The sequence below is a fragment of the Tripterygium wilfordii genome, chromosome 4, assembly GCF_013401445.1.
Source record: "Tripterygium wilfordii isolate XIE 37 chromosome 4, ASM1340144v1, whole genome shotgun sequence".
In the NCBI taxonomy this organism is placed as follows: Eukaryota; Viridiplantae; Streptophyta; class Magnoliopsida; order Celastrales; family Celastraceae; genus Tripterygium; species Tripterygium wilfordii.
The window spans coordinates 9,587,608-9,607,125 of NC_052235.1; the positions used below are offsets into that span (position 1 = coordinate 9,587,608).

The window sequence follows — 19,518 nt, forward strand, 5'->3', positions numbered from 1 at the left end:
TGTTACATAATCGGATCATTAAAGTAGAAACCATTCTCCGAGCAAATGGTATGTAGCTCAAACTGTACCTGACCAGCTCAAATTGAGATAATGTCAATAGTTTGAAGTATATACCAAAAAATACAAACTTCCAAAAACAAATTTAAAGAAAATGTCGAACACATCAAAAGAAAATATTACTAGTACTTCTTAGATTTTGTGTCCTTGAGACTTCGATTAGTAGAGTAGACAAATTCAAGTAAGAACAATCTTTAATGTGCTCCATCTATGTTTCTATTGCCATTCCCTTACCTTAAATTTTTTAAAAACTAGAAAAAATTTAAAAAATTTTGAAAATTAATGGGCCTTCACACGTTGTAATGTTCTAAAGAAAATTCAAGACAATTAGAGAAAATTAAAACAATGGTTTAAAGTAAAATTAAACTGGTTTTCACCATTTCCGTTAAAAGTTCAATTTTTCCTTTATAAAGTGAAATTAGTTGCTTGATATTAAAATTTCTGTTAAAAAAAAAAGCATAAATGCCTACAAATGTTAAAGAAAATTTTTTTTCTTATTGAAATAAAACCAAATAAGTTCATTAGATAAGTCTGAATTAATGAGGTTATTAGTGTAAATGAATGCCAAGATAGAAAATAATAAAAATAAAAAAAAAGGAAGAAAATTCAATCAAATTTGAATTTCAAATGTTCACGCTCCAACGGTCATATTTGCTAGGGTTTTGAAACGTCTAGGCCCTTCTCCGTGTTTATAAATAACCCAGACACATACCTTGCCGCTCTCAAGATTTGACGGCAAAAACATCTTGTTTTCTCCAAAATCAAAGAAAGACCCTCTCTTTCTCTTGCATTTGTGTTTGTGACTTTTGATTTGTGAGAGAGATGGATTTCGACAGCCTTTCAAGGAGGGAGCTTCAATCGCTCTGCAAGAAGAACAAGATCCCAGCTAACATGACCAATGTTGCCATGGCTGATGCTCTCAAAGCTCTTGAACATGTAACTCATCTTCTTCTTATGTTAATCTTTCAGATCTTGATTGTCTGCGAATCATTTTTTGGTTCTTCTTGAAATGCGTTAAAATCTGTAGTGTTTTAATATGGAAAGAGAAGGGAATCGGTAGGCAAAGGTTTATGAGATTCGATTTCTCTGTAAACATATCAATCTGGAATTCATTACTGTTTGTTTGATTTCTGAGAAAACCCTACCTAAGAACTGAGAAGAAAAAGGAAGAAAAATTAGTGAATTATACATTGATGTTCTAACCCTTTCAGATCTTGATTGTCGGTTAAATCATTTTTTGGTTGTTCTTGATATTCGTTAAAATCTGTAGTTTTTTATTATGGGAAGAGAAGGGAATCGGTAGGCAAATGTTTTATGAGATTTGATTTCTCTGTTAACACATCAATCTGGAATTCATTACTGTTTGTTTGATTGCTGAGAAAACCCTAAGAACTGAGAGAAGAAGGAAGAAAAATTAGCGAATTATATAGTGATGGTCTGCAAGTGCTTCAACATCCTTAAATGTTTCTTCTCCATTTTTCAGGTTGAAGGCCTTGATGACACCTTGATTCAAGCTGAATCCAATCCCCTGCAGTCTCCAGAAAATCCCCGTACTGCAAGGAGAAAACCGAGTAATGCTGAGCCTGGAAGCTCAAAGTGCTTGACTTCTGCTCGCCGAGCAACCAGAAGAGCAGCTGCTGAAGAGGGTGATGAAGAAAATAAGAACGTTGATGTAACCAAAACTCCAGCTGCACCCACTACCCGAAGGAGGGCAACTGTCCATTCTGCAAGGCAGAAGGTGGGGATACATCTGGAGGAAGCTGATGAGGGTCCACAGAAAAGGGATGTGGCAGAGAGTTCAGCAGTGCCAACTAGCCGACGAAGAGCACCAGCAACGTCCTCTCGCTGGAAGATAGATGGCCAGAAAGATGAAGGATCAGTGCAGAGGATGTATAGCACAAGGAGATCAGTGAGGCTTTTGGAGAAGAGCATGTCAGAGCTCAGTATGAAGGAGCATGGGAGACTTGAGCCCATAAAGATGATTGAGGACGAGGAGAGTGAAGGGAAAAAGGAAACATCCGGTATGTGTTTGTCACATTGTCTGAGAGAAAACAATTCCTCTGTTGTGTGTGCTTACTAGGAAATTTTCTAAAACTGACTTGCTATGATAATTTTATTCGTAATTTTGTGAGAAATTGAGTGAAAATTCAAATTTATGGCGGTAGCTTAAAAACTTTTAACATTTTTTCCCCTTCTTTCTTTCATCCATCAATTAAGACAACCTTTTCAATTCATTGGCTTGTAATGATAATGATGCAGAAACTAAATTGCTGGCAATATCACCAGATAGTGCACAAGAAATTGATGGATTGGAGAGTTCTGGCCAATTTTGTAATGGCTTATTGGAAGACAACAAGAAGGCTAAGCATGAACTGGGTGCTGAAAAATGTGGTGAGTTGGAGAATTCATTGGTTTCAGCGGTTCAATATCAATATGAAAGTGAAGGCTCCAACAAAACAGATGTTTTCTTCGAAGAAAATGGGGAAAACACAGCTGATATGAGCAATGAATCCATAAAAGAAAGGGGTATGTATGTAGCTGTTTTCTATTACTGTCAATGATTGTTCTTGTTTATTTTCTGCCTTTCCTCGTAAGAAATGTTCCTTTGGATGGAAATGCTGAAAAGGCTACATTAATTCATGGACGGAAATTCAAAATTTTCATTTTACCCTCAGTGATCATATACTGAGGATGTGTTTGTCTGTTACAGGAACGGATCTCCTAGTTGCAAGGGTCTCATCTGAGATTGAGGCTTTAAATATGGTTTCAAAATCAGAAACCAATGAAGAATTGAATGACACTCATGATTTTTCATTTGTAGAGGTGCCTGCTGTTCCTGAAGAAGTTTCTGCTGAGATTATGGACCATGTTACCGATTCTCATTTTCCCCTGCAACATGAGATAAATGAATCAGAGAAGGGAAAACTTTATGAATGCGATGAATCTAAATCAGTTGAGAGTCAACAATCGGCAAGCAGTGATCCGGATCTTGAACCAAAATATTCCATTGATGAGGAGGCAAAAGCTGACAAATCAGAGGAAAAACCAAGTGAATCTCATCAGGAGAACAGCTTTGGAGAATTGCCCAAAGAAAATGCTCCACTTCTTCCAGAAGATATTGATTCTGTGAAGTTTGAAAGTGCAAAGGGGTCTGAGAGTACTAAATATTTTGTCGATTATGAGAAATCTGATGAAGTTTCACATCAACTAGTTTCTGAGTCTTGTGATATGAGTGATTTTCCTGATGATTCAACTGTAGAAGATGATTATTCTGGTTTTGAAAGCTCTGGTAATGATCAAATACAGATTGCAGATGAATTTGGTGAAGAGGAAAGCATAAACGCTGACAATGTTGAGGCACTTTCTTATTCAACAGAGAAGAAGCTCACTAATGGACCAGATGCAGATGTTAGAGAAGAGTTGAACATTACAAGCACATTGTTGGAGAAGGCTTCAGAATTTGAATTTGTCCAGCAAATGAGTCCCACTTGTCCTCCTATGGTTTCTGAGGGTGAAGGAGTAGGTAGAATTGCATTGCCCAAGATGGAAGCGTATGATTCTAGAACTTTGATTGATGATAAAAATGTAACACAAGCTGCAGAATTTGTTACGACGATTCATGAAAACCCTCCATCACTAGACAAGTCACCTTCCAGAGGTAAAGGTATTGGACAAAATGCACAATTTGCTCCAGACTCCCTTCCTGGCCAGTTTCCTCGTCCATACTTTTCATCGGCTAAGAAACAAACGACATTGCCAATGATTATGCAAGACTCAGGCATCAACAAAGAAAACATTGACTTGAGTGGCTGCAATTTGGAGGCTCAAAAAGACAAGATGAAGGAAAAGAATGTCATTGATAAGGGTGGCAAGGTTGTACTAGAGGGTGAGAGTATAAGAAGCTTGAAGAAGATGTTGAAAAAGAAATTGACGATTACTGGAAGTGCAAAGGAAAAAGACCCTAATGTCACCAAGGTAAGCCAGCCCATCAATTCATTTGTTTTCTCAAGTAACTTCTCTCTTCCAATTTACTCACTGCATTTATGTTAATTGTGTTGTTTGCTATAAATGTGTGCAGGAGGAGGGGAAGACCAGACCGGCCTTGCAGATGGTGCCTGAGAATTGCATGCCTGTTGCTGACTCTCTGGAGATATGAAGTGCCATATAGTGTGAGAGATGAAAAATGTTGAAACTATGAGGAAGAAGACCCACTTCGCATTGCTTTTTTTGTTAAATTTTTGTTCTAAAGAGGGGAAGAGTGTGTTTGCAACATTCTTCATGACTTTTTTGCTTCCATTTTGTTTCAATAAGACTCAATTGAAATCACTACTTTGATGTGTTATCTCTACTCAAAAGTGTTAGTCTTCCATTTTCTTGCTGCATTTTTTTTTTTCAATAAGACCACAGGGAGGTCAATTATTATGAAATGTTACTCTCTCTCTCTCTCTGTTTTTCTGTATGTTGTGAACTCTCGCTCTTGTTTTGTACTCTTCCTTTTTCCCTCCTATAACCAACTACATGCTCATGTTTGTGAGGACTCTACTACTATTGATCTTCGTTCAAATCATTGACCAACACATGAATAAAGCAGCAGAAATGACTAAATGTAGTATGCAAATTTTGCAGATTACCTGCCTAGAATTTCAAGAATAAATTATGAAGAAGGGCCTCAGATTGATATGCCAATAAGGATGCAGTTATAGAAACTTGGTCACTCTTCTTCACCGGAAGTATGGTGACTACAAAGTTGAGACCTATTTCATTTTGTTTTATAAAACATGAGGAGTAATATAACTTGTGGTCACCAAAGAATCAAAGATCGGCTATGTTGCATTTTAGTCACTGACACGCCAAACGTTTCAATTCAGTCACCTAAAGTCAAATTTGTGCGATTTTGATAACTCGAACAGAATATATCAATTTCGATATGTCAACTCAATGATTTGCCAGTTTAACCGTTAAATCAATATTGTATTTCAACGATGATGATGAACGATCTTCGTAGAGTCACTTCTTTGAATTTTTATTTTTGGTTGTCCACCATACTTTGTCTTTAAATAATGTCATCTACTCACGAGTACAGTGTACTTACTAAAAGAGAGAGGAGCGGCGAGTGTATTCATTTACTGAACATGAAAGAAAAATAAAGAAGATTTATATGAATTCTCTAATGAGGTCCTAAGGTCTGTGGTGTTTTCTATTCACTCAACCTGAGTTTAAATTCATGAGTTAGTATTCTACTTAAAGTTAGTTTTTTTAGCCTAACTTAATTGTGGACTTGTATATATTTTAAAAAGCTCAATTTAGTGAAGATGTTTAATAGTTTGTGTTCTTTCACTTTTGATATAAAAATTATGTGATTACCGTCTCACTTTGTGATTTTTTTTTCAATAGGACATCATTACACCGTACTGCTTTGGGCACCAAAGTGGCTAAAACTAGCCCTTGGAACCCGTCCAAACAAGGAATTTCTAGCCCAAGCTGCCATAAGTTCAAATTACTCTGCCTTCAATGGCAGCTACAAAAGTGTAGGACATATCAAGCATTCACTAAATTATATGCACGCAATTATTCAATTTTGACATCTTGTGCTTGAGAAAGCACAATGAAAATGGGTGTTGAGAACAATTGAATTCATCATCATCATCAAAGTCTATCCCAAAAATCTTGAGAACAATTGAATTGATTGAAAAACAAAACTACCACTGCCCATCTCTTGATCATATACTCCCTTTAGAACTAGAGGCACCAAGTAGTATCAATTGGCATTTCTTAATTTCCTTCAGTACATGAATACATAGACTAAAATTGCAACAGCAAATAGTACACACACTAAATTATTAAAGACAAACATAAAAATCACAATATTATTAACAAATGGACTAAAAATGGTAGAACAATACCATGTACAATTTCAAACCTGCCAATTGCATAAAGCAGTCTGTTTCTTGAAAGATACATGTATGTCACAACCGTCCGGCTTTAAACTATTTCGCTATCAATTAGTATCAGATCATAGAAGAAGCTAATTTGGCACCTGTCACAACAGTCTAGGTCTAAACTACTTTGTACATCATAGAAGGCACCTGGTCATTGTACCACCTTGAAGAGGACAGTGATTTTTTCTGAAATGAACGCTACGAGTTAGCATTGTCCTTCCATTTTCTGCAGTAAATTACTCCATATCCTCAGTGTACACTTATCTGAACTTGGATGTGATGAACTGATGATTATAATGGGCATTAAGCTGCAATTTAACTTTCCATATAAACCAGTCCATTTTTACATCATGAGCATATTTACACTCTAACTTCAACAACATCTCCATCTTTGAGCTCTGTATTGGGCAATTCTGGCTGACCATTGACCAAAACAATCTTGCCATCAAGTCCGACTCTTCTAGCAGCATCTGCAGCAGTGCTACCAGACCTCAATCGCATTATTTCACCGTGAGGCCAACATACAATTACCACTTCTCCAAGGACAACAGAATCTGAAGTACTATAGGAGCTTCTCTCTTGCCTTGGCTGTCCAAGATTTGCATCTGACCACAATTGCTCTTCCCACTTAAGCATTGTCCTTAATAGACGCACCTGCAATGCTAAGGATGATTTATTAATATATACATGCCTTCATGAACACCATGTCTGCTTATTCCTCAAAAATGACTTACATACAAATCATAATTTCCCAACCCAATGTTATAAAAGATGCTTATTCAAGAAAAGTATTAAAGAATAAAGGAATAAATAGTGTTAAATCATTTTCTGGAAGTATCCCCTCTAGATGCAAGATATTGGATATGTTCATGTCGATGTTGCAGATATCTCAATGGATTTGACATTGGTCAAACTTCGGTATTGTCTTAGAGTATTCGGAAAACCATACTCTAGGCCAGTTGGGAACTACTAACATAGCCAAGCAAAACAAGATCTGCTAAATATAATGCAATAATGCCTCAAATGGAAAGCATCTTGACGCTAAAACTGAAGAATGGTGTAGCTTAACTGTTGAAAAAAAAAACACGCTAATTCTCAAACATATGGGCTTTAGAATGCTAAGAAGGATGCTGACAAACCTTGTTATTGATGCCAGTTTGTGCAGAAGTTGAAGGCACAAGGTCTGAGGTTGGCTTAGATACGACAGAATCAACTGATTTTCCCTCAAAAATAGCAGATACGACATCCCAATATTCAGATTCTTCCTGCTCAGTTAGATCAATGATCTGGAGGAAGGTTGGGAGCAGCCGTTCAAATTGGTCTTGCTGAAAGGAGTAAAGGGAGTAGATATATTTAATATTTCAATGCAAGTCCCACATTCATCTAAGATTCTCATCACTTGACAAATCTTCTTGACAATTTTACATTTCTTATATTTTAAATGTTTTGGTAAGAAAACTAATTCTTTTATACTTGGGCTTCTAGATGGAATAACAATATAGATTTGGTCAAAGACATGTATTTTTCTTCTCTCAATCCTTTCAAACTTTGTTGGTCATTTCTATGGGTTTTTTTTTTCCTTCTTTAACTTCACTATACTAAATCCTCCTTCCCCTATGGTTCCCTCCTTTTTTCTCCCTATATTTTTCTTTGTCAACTTGATTTGATTAATCATGAGTTTCTGGGTTACACCCAAAAACCCTTCACAACTCAATTAGGTTCTGTTGGTGCCCTGAAAAATGAAGTGTATCGCAACTGATTTTACAGTGCTCGATAAGTTATATTTACAATGAAAGTTTGGGAAGTTGTTTGGACTTTGGAGTCTATTCGGCATAAGTTGGGTTATTAGAGTTGATTTCTGCTCGGAGCTTAGAGATTCGAGTTTGCAGGGCAAGAATAAATCAAGCAGGAAGATCTTGTGGTTTGTGGCCTTAGCTAATTGTTGGCCAGTGTGGAAGGAAAGGAATCGTAGAACATTTAATGACCAAGAATCTTCTCTCAATCAATATGGATAATTGGCTTAGCTGTCTTTAAAATTTGGACAGTAGATGTGTTCTAATTTTAATGAGAGCATTAGCTTCCTTTGTGGGTTGCACCAACTTGGTGCATCCCTACAATAAAATCTTTTGCATTAAGAGAAAACAACAAATTTTCTTTTCAAAATAATTAAACATAAAAAATAACAGTCAAAATAAAAAATGGCTCCAAAACTGGAGGGGAAAAACGATAAAATAATTGACTTGGAGGCAGGTTAAAAGGAGGACAATGTCTTGCACCAAGGTATCCTATCTCACTTTCAATCGTTTATACTTTGTGATGGAAAAAAAAATTATCTTTTACTAGATATTCCAGTGCATCCTAACTTGGATATAAAACTGATTTCCATCCAATAATTTTACAGCTAAACAAACTGAGCGTTAGTTGAATAAGCGAGCGAACAAATTTAGAGGAACAACCCATCAATTTGTGAACACCACTTAAAAATATATCCCAAAAACATACCTTGTGGTACATACCATCGCGACATAGTGTATATTTCTCGAGACAGGTACACCAATCACCATGTCCTGGTTCACACCACCATTCATCTGAGACCTGGTAAGCCAAGAATAGCATTAGTACCATAAATCGGTTACTAACTGCACTAACCAAACAAATGAAACGCCTTATATCTATCTGATTCACAATGTGACTGGAGGATTATGCATTCATCATGATCAAGTTTCACGGATTTACAAAGTATTTAATACAGGTACATTATCTACATTATGCACAATATCATTTTTCCTTGCATCTTCAGATGATCTAAAAGGTAACCCAACATTTCACGAGTTGTGTCAAACCGTGTCTTACATTTCGAATGCCAAAAGCTAAATATGGGTTTTAGTTTAAAATCACAAACTCTGATATTTTGGCTGGTTTTGTGTCCCCCAATGTCTTTGAAAGTTCTCTTCTCAATAGACTCCAATAAATATATCCCCAACAATCCATATAATTGATTATCAATAGGAAGCAAAGAAGTTCGAAAATTGAATATACAAAAAGTACATTGCAAAGCAGATTTTAGGCTTCCTTAATCTCTATCGGTGGTAACATTTAGCCTTATTGGCCTGAACGTCTGAACGAGTTACTTAAGCAAGTAACAAGACAGTCGAAATAACTCCTACCCTTTTGTATAACTTAGCATATGCTTCCCATCGTTTTATTTCGAAATATGATCGTCTATCAGCTACTGCTTCAGAAGCTTCCTGTCCAAAGTTCACAGCAACAAGCAGTTCTCGTCCATCCTTATCTACCCTGAAATGCAACTTTGTCACAGAAGTTAGCAAGCACAAGTTTTACAACAGAGAATATGGTTGTAGCATTACCTGATTATAACAGCAGCAAGTAGGTGACTTCCTTCGACCCTAAGGACGGGATGTCCCACCTTAAGTGAACTATACTTATAAAAGAAATCATCTCCAGTGGAATTGGGATCTTCCATATCTTTGGAGGGATGGGAGGATGCATCTGTTTCAGAGTCAGCCATACTACTTACAGAAGGCAGCTTGTATCCCGTTTCTTTGTAAAGCCAGTGTGCAGCGAGTCCATGCTCTGCATACTCGTGCATTTTCTAGAAAGGGGTGACTAATCAGTATTAATAATTACTCGTCACATCGTGCATTCAAATAATTACACTACCTGTGTTCTTATCTGGACTTCTAAAGGAGCAGTGTCTGGACCTTGAACTGCAGTGTGCAGAGACTGCAAGCAACAAAAGAAAGATGATTCAGAATGTGACCTAAACAAGGTGAAGAGAATTTACATAATACTCCCAGCATATTAGCATACATAATCGCAAGTTACAACTTTTCAAGTTAGGGGCTAATCATAGTAACGGCTATAGTTTTCACCTATAGTAAGGCAAGAAATATAAATCCTACCTAAGCAGTTTATTTTCAATATGGCCATACATATAGTGCACCTTTGTTATATTCGTAAATTGTTAAGGTCCCACCTCTGGTAGAAGTCAAGATTCAACAAGTCAGTCATTGATAGTGTTGGCTAATTTCCTACAACCCTAGGTGTTTAAGATAACATGACTATAGAACCAAAAATCAGGAGCACCCTGCTTATTTCGAGCTTAGTTTTTTTCTATGCAACATTATAAATGCTCAAAAGACGGTAAGAACATGCGTAATAGTACTTCCACATGCGTAAAAGAGGAGAGAGAAAACTAGTACATTAATATTTGTTTGAATTCATGCAGCTCTTTCAAATATACTAGTAAAATGAAATCAAATGGCAACAAGGAAACCTGTGGTATCTTCTATTCATTGTGAAGCATTGACTTGAGTACTGTACCTGATAACCACTAGGCTTAGGGTTAATAATGTAATCATCAAATTCACCATCAATGGGGGTCCAAAGCCTGCACAAGTAGGAAAAATATATCCCAAGTTAACCAGCTACAATAGTATGTAAATGGGAAAGCACCATGAAACAATTAATAACTAGAGATGGATATTCAATTTCAACGCAATTAAGAATGTAGATAAACAAAACCTGTAACAGCATCAGAAATATCTATCTTCATGGAGGCTAGAAAGTAAGCCATAGGAAATGACAGTGAAATCTCAAAATAATGTGTTACAAGTATAAATGAAATGGTTTACCTATGTACAACGCTGAGAAGACTGTAGCAACACTGGATTGCAGGTCCATGTAAGCTTCCATTCTTGTCTCCAACAACAACTCTCATTGCACGGGCATCGTAAACTTGATTAACAGCAACATCTTTTCTTTGCATCTGAGTAAGAAGAAGATAATTAATCATACTCGTGATCTTGCATCCTGTATGAGGCTTATAATCAAGGATACTTTAGCAAACATAACTGACAAGGAAGAAAGCAGTAATAGTAAGTCTCATTGCACGGGCATCGTAAACTTTATTAACAGCAACATCTGTTCTTTGCATCTGAGTAAGAATAAGATAATTAATCATACTTGTGATATTGTATCCTGTATGAGGCTTACAATGAAGGTTACTTTTGCAAACATAAGTGGCAAGCAAGAAAGCAGTAATAGTAACATCATTCATATTTTATACTTAAATGGCTAGAAAGTTGAAATGGGGAGGTAGCCAATGAGCCACAGATATTATTTGAGTCGGACATCATATCAAATTAAGTTCACCTCCTTGATTTTGTGTCCAACAAATTTCTTATTTTTCTATTTGGTTTTGCTTGTAGACAATGGAAAACCAAATTCCACAAATTTGTTGTGCTAAAAATGAAACTTGACAAAAGGGTAGATAAGAAGTGATGTAAAAAAAAACCATCAGAAAATTTGTTTTACTGAATTCTTCACAAAAAATCTAACAGGTTCAAGGAAAAACCTCAAAATGTCCTTGCTTAAGAGAAGCAACGCTAAGCAAATAGAAAACACACTCTTTGTTTAAGAGAAAATTTTAAAGGTACATCATAGCACTATCTAGGATGCAATTTAGCATTAGGAGGCACTTATATTAAACCAAAAGTACTTAATATTTGCTATGCTAAAGAATATTTCTATATCATAATAAAATTTAGATTTTCATATAAGTATATTTTTCAGATTAAGGGAACTTTATTTGTTAAGATTAGTTACTTTTCCATTTAAACCCAATAAGTTAACTTGTTGGATTGGGGCATTTGACATTATTTTTACATATTCTAACACTCCTTGCCGACAACCCAACAAGTGCACAACAAACAAGGCCCAACACTATGGCTACTCTCACACAAAACCCTCACTTGGGGCAACAACAAACACACACAAAGGTTCACACTTGGGAAAACAACAAATGGTCGTTTAAATATCAACAACAAACTTCATAAATACCTTGCTATAGATACTATACAAGCTTTTGAGTCGGCTAGATAAAGTTACTTCCATTCCTGGAATGTAACTGCAATTAGAAGAGAGCGAAAGTTAGAAAGCATCATCAGCTAGACATGGCCAAACAAGTGCCAGTTCTCTCCATATACATATATTACAAACGTAAACATTTTGATAAATAAATTATATCTTTGCATTTTCTGCTGAAACTATAGGCATCATAAATAACAGAGGAAACCTACGAAGTTGATATTAGTAACTCCCGCTCAAGAGCTTCCTCACAGACGACCAAAGATGCTAAAGCAGTTCCAGCATCCTGTACAACCTTTGGTTTTGATTCTTTCTCTGAAGTTTTTCTAAGAGTATTTATATAGGAAGACCGTTTCCTACGATCCAACAAGACATCAAAAGGCACTACAGCTTCCAAAAGATCCTGCAGATATGAGAAAAGGAGCAAATGACAGAATATAGGATGCATGTTTTCTAACTACATGTAGACTCTATTTCTAAATATTTTAATGTGTTACAACAAAGTATTGGAATAAAGGCTACTTTTAACAGACCACTTACCCAAGTAGACAACTAGAAACTGAGTAATTCCAACATATGTGGCCACAAATTACAGTATGTTAATCGTCGTGGAAAAAAGAATCCTACTCTGGCTAAGGAATATTAATTCCTAAGGAATATGAAAATTATAGCAAGGAAAAAGTATTCTAAATAGACATTTACCTTCATGCTTGTCCCATCTCCATCAACTGCCACAAAACCTTCGGCATCAAAATCCAATTCCTTGACATCCAAGTTAAGCAAGTTGGCCTTTGAAGATATTCTTCTTGAATGTCCTACTCCTTTTTCAGGGCTCCACATTGAAGCTAAATCAGCTCGCATCTTCCGAAACATTTGAGGCTGCATGTTTTGTACCAAACAGAATTAACCAAAACAGATATAGAATAAATCATGCATTTTCTAATGGAGAAAGGGGAGGGAATTTTCTGTCAAGAGCACTGACAATGTCAATCAGACGACTGTGATTATAGATATTCTTTTACCCATATCATGGAACTCTCAGTTCTTAACAGAACCGCATAAAAACCGAGGTCTATCCCAAAGTCAAAGGTTGTCAGTTTATCAAATACTGGGGGTAGCATGGAAATGGTGACAAGAAGAAAAAATTATAAAAGGTTCATCTTCTGAAGCTCCTATATTGAGATGACATAATAAAAATTGTTCGCGATAAAGAAAAAGAAACTGTTCACAGCACTTATTTACTGCTTTAGAGCGTGTAATGTGAGTGTATGTATGTGTGCATGCTTGTGTGTACATATATGCAAAATGTTGGCTGCATTGCTCCTTTTTGCAACAGACCACTCTGTCTAAAAGCTTGATATCTTTTTGCTCAGACAAAAAAGATTATCATTTATTATCTACACTGGTCACTTCAATGGACAATCACACAAATACCTCCCTAAATAAAAATAACAAATTCAATGTTAAACAATCAAATTATACCAAACATAGCATGATGGATCTCCTAGATTAAACACATCAAATATGTATTTAATATACTTAACAAAATTGAACTAATTATACAAAGCTCTTTCAAAGTTCATCATTAAACCACTATGTAAAAGATTAAGCTTTTCCATCAGACTTCACAAATGAAATTCTCATGCGCCAAAAATAAGTGAGCAGACCTGAAGAACTGCAAAGCACAAGTCTTCAAGTTCTGCTTTCAGTGCCCACAGACCCAATCTGGAGGCAAGAGAGCACCAGATGAGTAAGGTTTCCTGTGCAACAGCTCGAGCCTTTGGTGATGGCAGGGCATAACTGCAAGCAGTGAGAAAAGATAACATCAGGAAGGATAATTCACACTAAATTGCTAGTTTAGCTTTCAAGCTTAAAAAACTATGTCAGTAGAGAATTAAAGCAAGCACCACTTGATTTTCTGATAAATTTGTAAATTTATAGGAGGAAGTTGTGACATAGATATTCATAACAAAAGAAGAAAAGCTCAGAGGGAGTAGTAGGTAAAAGGTAAACAACTCTTGTGCATAAGGCTCCATCAGCGGGCAAGGTCGAGGACGGGAATGATGTAAGTAGACTTTTCCCCGACATAATATGTCGATTGGTTCATTCTAGGAGTTGAATCTGTGACCTCTAGGTTGTACCACTGGGTCACATGTTGGTATGTTTAGAAGAATCAATAAGATGATAATAAAAACATAAAAGTGTTATATTATAGTAAGAAAAAATTTGTAGAAATAAAATATACTAGTTTGTAACAGGCATAAATTGATAATATTAACATTAAGTTAAAAGTAATTACATGGTTCTCATGTTGTGAAGACGATCTGCAAGCTTGATGAGCACCACACGTGGATCATCAACCATACCCAAGAGCATAATTCGTAACTTATTTGCCTTAGAAGAAGAAAGGTGAAGTTATGAGAGTCAAAAAGCCAAAGCAGGAGACTGGTGCTCTTATGCTCGTGTTTTAGAAAGGAGTCTGAAAATGATACTTTTACATACTACAGTCTCACACTAGAATCGGTTCCATCAGCACAACTCAGACCCATTTATTTTTCATTTACGAAGTTAATTCAAGAAAAAGCAATCTTAGGCATGTGTGTAGAGCTCCAGGCTTGATTACAAGTTGGAAAGTGCATTTTGTAGTACCAGCAGTGAAATGAATTGCATGGCATTTGATTTCTACAGGTAGACATAACAACTGCAGACTTTTTCTACTGATTGCCGATTGGTGTAGTAACATATTCTTCCACCGTCACCAAACATTTGTCCAGCTCATTGTTTACCAAGTTCACTTCCATTCTAAAATGTGCAAAAATTTCCTTGTTCTAACTAATTTCTCATATGCATTCATGAGGATGATGATGATTCATGTTTAAGCATAGGAGAATGCTGAAAAGTTAACAAAGTACCATATTTTGTCTTCAAAGCCAAAAAATTGTTTTAGGAAATTTCAAAATTAAATGAAAGTGCCAGAAATTGGAACACTGAGGATGATAGTAAATAATGTTTTTACAATCAGCTTAATAAGGTCTCTACTAAGATAAATCAGCATTTGTGATTCAAGTATAATCCAACTAGTTCTAATTTCTACTTTTTTTCCTACTGTCAATGGCAATCATGATCAGGACTCAAGTCTGTACCTCTTCAGGATCAAGGGTACCCTGATTGACATTAATCCGGCGATGTCTGCGCAATAGCTGCGGAACCAAACAGTAATCAAAGTAACAACAAAACAATATCTACCATTAAGAAAAGTAAAAATAAGAAAAGGAAACTATTAGAATCTCATGGGAATCAAAATAAGCGTATATATCTCCAAACATAAGCCTGAATTGAACAAACACCATTATAACTCACATACAGGTCACAAAAATTGACAGGGCAAAAAATCACCTTGTCAACGCAGGATGGTAAGCGATCATAAGGGATTAGAAGCTTGAGTTCTCAAATTTATCCAAAAAAATGTTTCCCACATTCAATAGTGAGAAAAATGAAATAACGCTGGAAAACTTTGGAATGGAATATTCCATAATATTTTCAGAAGAACCCATCTCTCATAAATTTGAACTGAAAAACCTTCACTCAACTATTGTAAAGGTAGTTAAAATTGCGATTTTGATCATTAGATCGTACGATTTTACGATCATACCTATAGAAACCTAGTTAAATAGCAGTGGAATCGTAAGGGTTGTAAAATCGCACAAAATCACATAAAATCGTGAGTAAAATCATTAAAATCGGTAAAATCGCGAGTAAAATCGTTAAAATCTGTTGCAGTTGTTTGTATTTCTTTTTTCCTTTTTTAATTTTAATGTAGTTTAAGATACGTATTTGAGTGTAAAGGGACCCTGTCGAACCAAAATAAAACAAAAATATGGTTCAGAAATATATCCAATAACTTTTATGTTATTTTTGGAACATTATTGAGAATTATTCTTAATTTTACATGGTATGTAAACTCTTAAGATTTTACTTTTCGATTTTATGATTCCGATTTTACACCCCTTCTCCGATTCCGATTCCGATTCGATTTTACGATTTAACTACCTTGATTGTAAACGACAATGAAATACTTCAATATAAGGTAAAACTTATATGGTGAGATACTTTTTATCCTTCCTCTGATGTCTGTAGACCCGAATACATTGCCAAGAGGCAAGAAGTCAAGAACGAAATAAAAATGTTTTATTTGCTGAAAAGCGAATTCTTAGCAACGGAACTTTTGTATTTCCAGTCATTAGCTCATATGAATCTATAATGCATGGTCTCACGAGTATCCCTTCCCCCACTTTCCACCGAGAACACAGGGTTGAATTTAAAAAGAGATCCCTATCTCAAAGCCCAAAATTAAAAGGAGATATACTACTTGCCTACAATAGCCACTAGATATTTCTTACTATGTCATAAAATCTAATCACCTTATCGAAATAAACAGAAATAATACCTGGTTTATATAACTTAATTTAGAAACACCAGCTACCAACATTGCCACATCTTCGTCAAAGTTGTCCTCTATACCACGTAAACTTTCAGATGTATCATCAATCACATCATGCATAATGCCCGCGACAACTGTGTCAACAGCCTGCGGCAAATTTTGCGATCTTAGTAAAAGAGTTGAGACACCAAAGAGTGGAACTGCTTTTCTGCAATCAACAATCAAGTGATACCATGCAACTAAAACCCATTAGTTTAGTTTTGCAGTACATTATCAGTCAAGTTAATTATTCACTTATATAATTTAAACTATCATGATCATCTTTTCTCTACTACAACTCAGAATGGTCTCTACTCTCTAGTACCAGACCACACTGGACTTTGGCAACCAACTCTTCTGTATTATAGTTTTCATTATGAGGGAAATATGGCCATTGATTTGATACTGGGAAGTTTTATCATGCTACTTTTTGCCAACAAGGCCAAAAAGTAATTTAGTTAACAGAAAATTACCAGGAAGAGTTGCTTGCTTTTCTATCAGCAATAACATTTGCTTGTTATTTAGAGGTTTCTCTCATATCTCATGCAAATAACATTGCTGGAAGCTAATGCATTGAAGCTAAACAAAACCCGTTGGTTAATTGCAGTTCTACCACAAGAACAACAAAACCAACTCGACAAGATTCACAAATCACAGTTGGATGATAATTGATAAAACAAATTTATTGAATATTAGAAACAAGGCCCAATGGGATTGGAACAGAAGAAATATAAAGGACATTCACAAATCTCTTGAGTTCAATATCAAATTGCTTGACTAAATCATATTGGTTAACTTTTACGGCACGATGATACATAATAAAGAACTGCTTTTATGATTCTATAAGTTAAACAGAAATAGTAGAACAATCGCTATTGTACCAAATGCTAAAAATTGAGAAATCTGTATCAAGAGTAATTGTACAATAATAAGTACGCTAAAGTTGAAAGGGGTATTAAGAGAGATATCTCTCAAAAATAAGGTGTCGTAATGCATCAAAATTGCAGGAGATGTGTGGAAAAGAACAAAGCACCGTATAAAGCTTAATAAGATAAGACATAAAAAATAGAATTCCATTCCTTATTGAATTGAATTTAAGATCAGAGTAAGGGCTAATGAACTTTCAGGCAATGAGGCCCAAAATAGTGACTTTAGCATCTATCAGAGTTTGAGAAAATGATTATTTATTCAAATATTTTAGAGAATATAAACTGTCAATAGTCTGATACTAGAAAGAGCGTATATAAGCACATTTTACCATAGTATAAGACGGAGGAAAAGGAGATCTAACATTTCCTTAAAAGGAAAATAACAATAAATACTATAACCAAGACAAAAACAGGAAACTAACAAGTTCCTGAATTGCATACTCGTTTGCCAGCCGATGGAACTAGCATTGCTAAGATTCTTCCAGTATGGAGACAATGGGTTAAATAAGGCTCTCCTGTTCTTCGAAACTGCCCATGGTGAGCCTTTTTGGCAAATGCAATTGCCTTTTGCACCTACCTTCACAAATTAAAGTGTTTTAGTGAGAGCAGAAAAATGTATCCAAATCCATGACCAAAGCAGAGATGCCAAACCTTTGCATCACTGAAAATAGGTAACCCGGTTACATCAACTCCATCGATAATAAAAGAGCCTACACCATAATGATAGATGCTATTAAAGTGTCATTTAACTGTAAAAGAAAGTACTATTTCATTGCTTTTGGTTACGGATATTAAGAGATTTAACCATGAGAGATTTGAGACTATGTAAAAAAAAGATGTATGTTTATGAGCTTATGTATACACCTTTGTTACCCGGAAACAACTGAAGTATCTGATCTACCAATGCAAATCGTAAATATTGATATCATACTAATTATTACAAGATTGTTTGGAGGACCTGCAATCATAAGAAATTTGTAGGTGGGCTTGAAACTAATCAGTCCTATTGCCATGGGCATGGCCCTATTTCTTCATTGATTTTTTATGAGTTTTTCATTTGAAGTATTTTAAATAGTCTCTATTTTAGTCCTAAGTTGTCAATTGATCTTCTAGGCCTTTTACAAGAAGAATGTAGCCATGCCACCTAGATAATGAAAAAAGTCACTATGACACTTGAAAAAGATTTAATAAGAAAGAGTTGACAAAAGTAATTCTGTATTTGTTAAGCCAATATAGATCAATCAACTGAAGAATAACTCCCATATATATGATTGCCTTTGCAACTTTGCAATTTACAATTTGAAATGTCTATCTCATATATTTCTGAAAAAGAAAAAAAAAAAAAACACTCACTACGTGTGCACTATATCTTATTCGTGCACATGTTGTTCTATGTCAAGCAAATGCATATAGGCACATGGATTCATATTACAATCAAAATAAGTAGAAGTGAATTATGATTCCGTACCGGGTTGTTCCTCCAGTTTGGGCCACAAGAAATCAACCTTGGTGGAGAGGCAAGCACCAGACGCGATGGCGACAGCGGTAACCGCGACTTGAGTGATGGTGGAGGTGACGGCACCATGGATGGAACCGGAGCCCAAGGCGGCCGCGGCAACGGCGTTGGCGGAAGCGATGAAGGAGGACGAGACCACGAATTTGCCGGAAATCCGGTGGAATTTTGCCGGGCATCGGCGGAGGAACGGCCACGGAGAGGCTCTTTGGCATGAGTACAGGTACATGGTATTTGCGTGGCTGTTGAGCCCTGTGTCAGGTACTACATCTTCTACTAGTCTACTTCCCATATGTTGAGTGGTTGCGATTTACGAGAGCGACCGTTCAAATTCTTGTGAAAGTCTGAAAGCTGTTGATAATGAAAATATTCTCTCTTTTCTTTTTTTTTGGGGACAAAAATATATCCGTTCGGGACAATTTATCATCTTTCTTTCTTCATTTTTTTTAAAGGGTTAAAATCCTATATTTTCATTCCATGATAGTAATCATTGTGTCACGAAAATTCGATCAATCCTTCAAATGGATCTAGAAGGTAGATCTAATTCAGATTCACCGAAAATAATGCATATATGTGCTTGAACTTGTCACTTGAAATCTATAACATATTGATGGGTCGTCGATCATATACTGTTCTTAAAACCAAGTCATCTCCAAATTGAGATCCATGGGGAAATCTATCATATGTCCATGCTATTGAAACAAAAAAAAC

At 35.8% G+C, this 19,518-nt stretch overlaps 2 protein-coding genes across 6 annotated transcripts; one reads left to right on the forward strand and one right to left on the reverse strand.

Moving 5' to 3' along the window:
• The first annotated feature begins 771 nt into the window (after positions 1–771).
• Positions 772–4,405, forward strand: LOC119997890. 2 transcript variants are annotated; one of them, XM_038845117.1, is made up of 5 exons: positions 772–993; positions 1,541–2,078; positions 2,317–2,583; positions 2,768–4,032; positions 4,136–4,405. In XM_038845117.1, the coding sequence occupies exons 1-5, from the start codon at positions 880–882 to the stop codon at positions 4,211–4,213; spliced, it is 2,262 nt and encodes a 753-aa protein (XP_038701045.1). In that variant the 5' UTR covers positions 772–879; the 3' UTR covers positions 4,214–4,405. The 2 variants fall into 2 exon arrangements, with proteins under 2 accessions (XP_038701045.1, XP_038701046.1); XM_038845118.1 differs by having other exon boundaries at positions 2,344–2,583.
• A 1,505-nt stretch (positions 4,406–5,910) lies between these two features.
• Positions 5,911–19,161, reverse strand: LOC119997522. 4 transcript variants are annotated; one of them, XM_038844608.1, is made up of 18 exons: positions 18,763–19,159; positions 17,946–18,004; positions 17,736–17,867; positions 16,333–16,473; positions 15,029–15,085; positions 14,185–14,279; positions 13,553–13,685; positions 12,588–12,764; positions 12,098–12,288; positions 11,859–11,925; positions 10,652–10,785; positions 10,341–10,407; positions 9,678–9,740; positions 9,365–9,609; positions 9,164–9,293; positions 8,499–8,591; positions 7,136–7,321; positions 5,911–6,650 (listed from the first exon to the last, which is right to left on the reverse strand). In XM_038844608.1, the coding sequence occupies exons 1-18, from the start codon at positions 19,097–19,099 to the stop codon at positions 6,357–6,359; spliced, it is 2,601 nt and encodes an 866-aa protein (XP_038700536.1). In that variant the 5' UTR covers positions 19,100–19,159; the 3' UTR covers positions 5,911–6,356. The 4 variants fall into 4 exon arrangements, with proteins under 4 accessions (XP_038700536.1, XP_038700538.1, XP_038700537.1 ...); XM_038844610.1 differs by having other exon boundaries at positions 17,736–17,871; positions 18,763–18,840; XM_038844609.1 differs by lacking the exon at positions 7,136–7,321 and having other exon boundaries at positions 18,763–19,161.
• Between the last annotated feature and the right edge of the window lie 357 nt (positions 19,162–19,518).

Excerpts from the sequence above, each read along its gene's own strand:
- LOC119997890 (XM_038845117.1), top strand. The coding sequence starts at position 880 with ATGGATTTCGACAGCCTTTCAAGGAGGGAGCTTCAATCGCTCTGCAAG. Across the intron at positions 994-1,540 it reads CTCTCAAAGCTCTTGAACAT|GTTGAAGGCCTTGATGACAC; the intron begins GTAACTCATCTT and ends TCCATTTTTCAG. Across the intron at positions 4,033-4,135 it reads AAGACCCTAATGTCACCAAG|GAGGAGGGGAAGACCAGACC; the intron begins GTAAGCCAGCCC and ends AAATGTGTGCAG.
- LOC119997522 (XM_038844608.1), bottom strand. The coding sequence starts at position 19,099 with ATGGGAAGTAGACTAGTAGAAGATGTAGTACCTGACACAGGGCTCAAC. Across the intron at positions 14,280-15,028 it reads GTACCCTTGATCCTGAAGAG|GCAAATAAGTTACGAATTAT; the intron begins GTACAGACTTGA and ends TCTTCTTCTAAG. Across the intron at positions 10,408-10,651 it reads CTTCTCAGCGTTGTACATAG|GCTTTGGACCCCCATTGATG; the intron begins GTAAACCATTTC and ends CTACTTGTGCAG.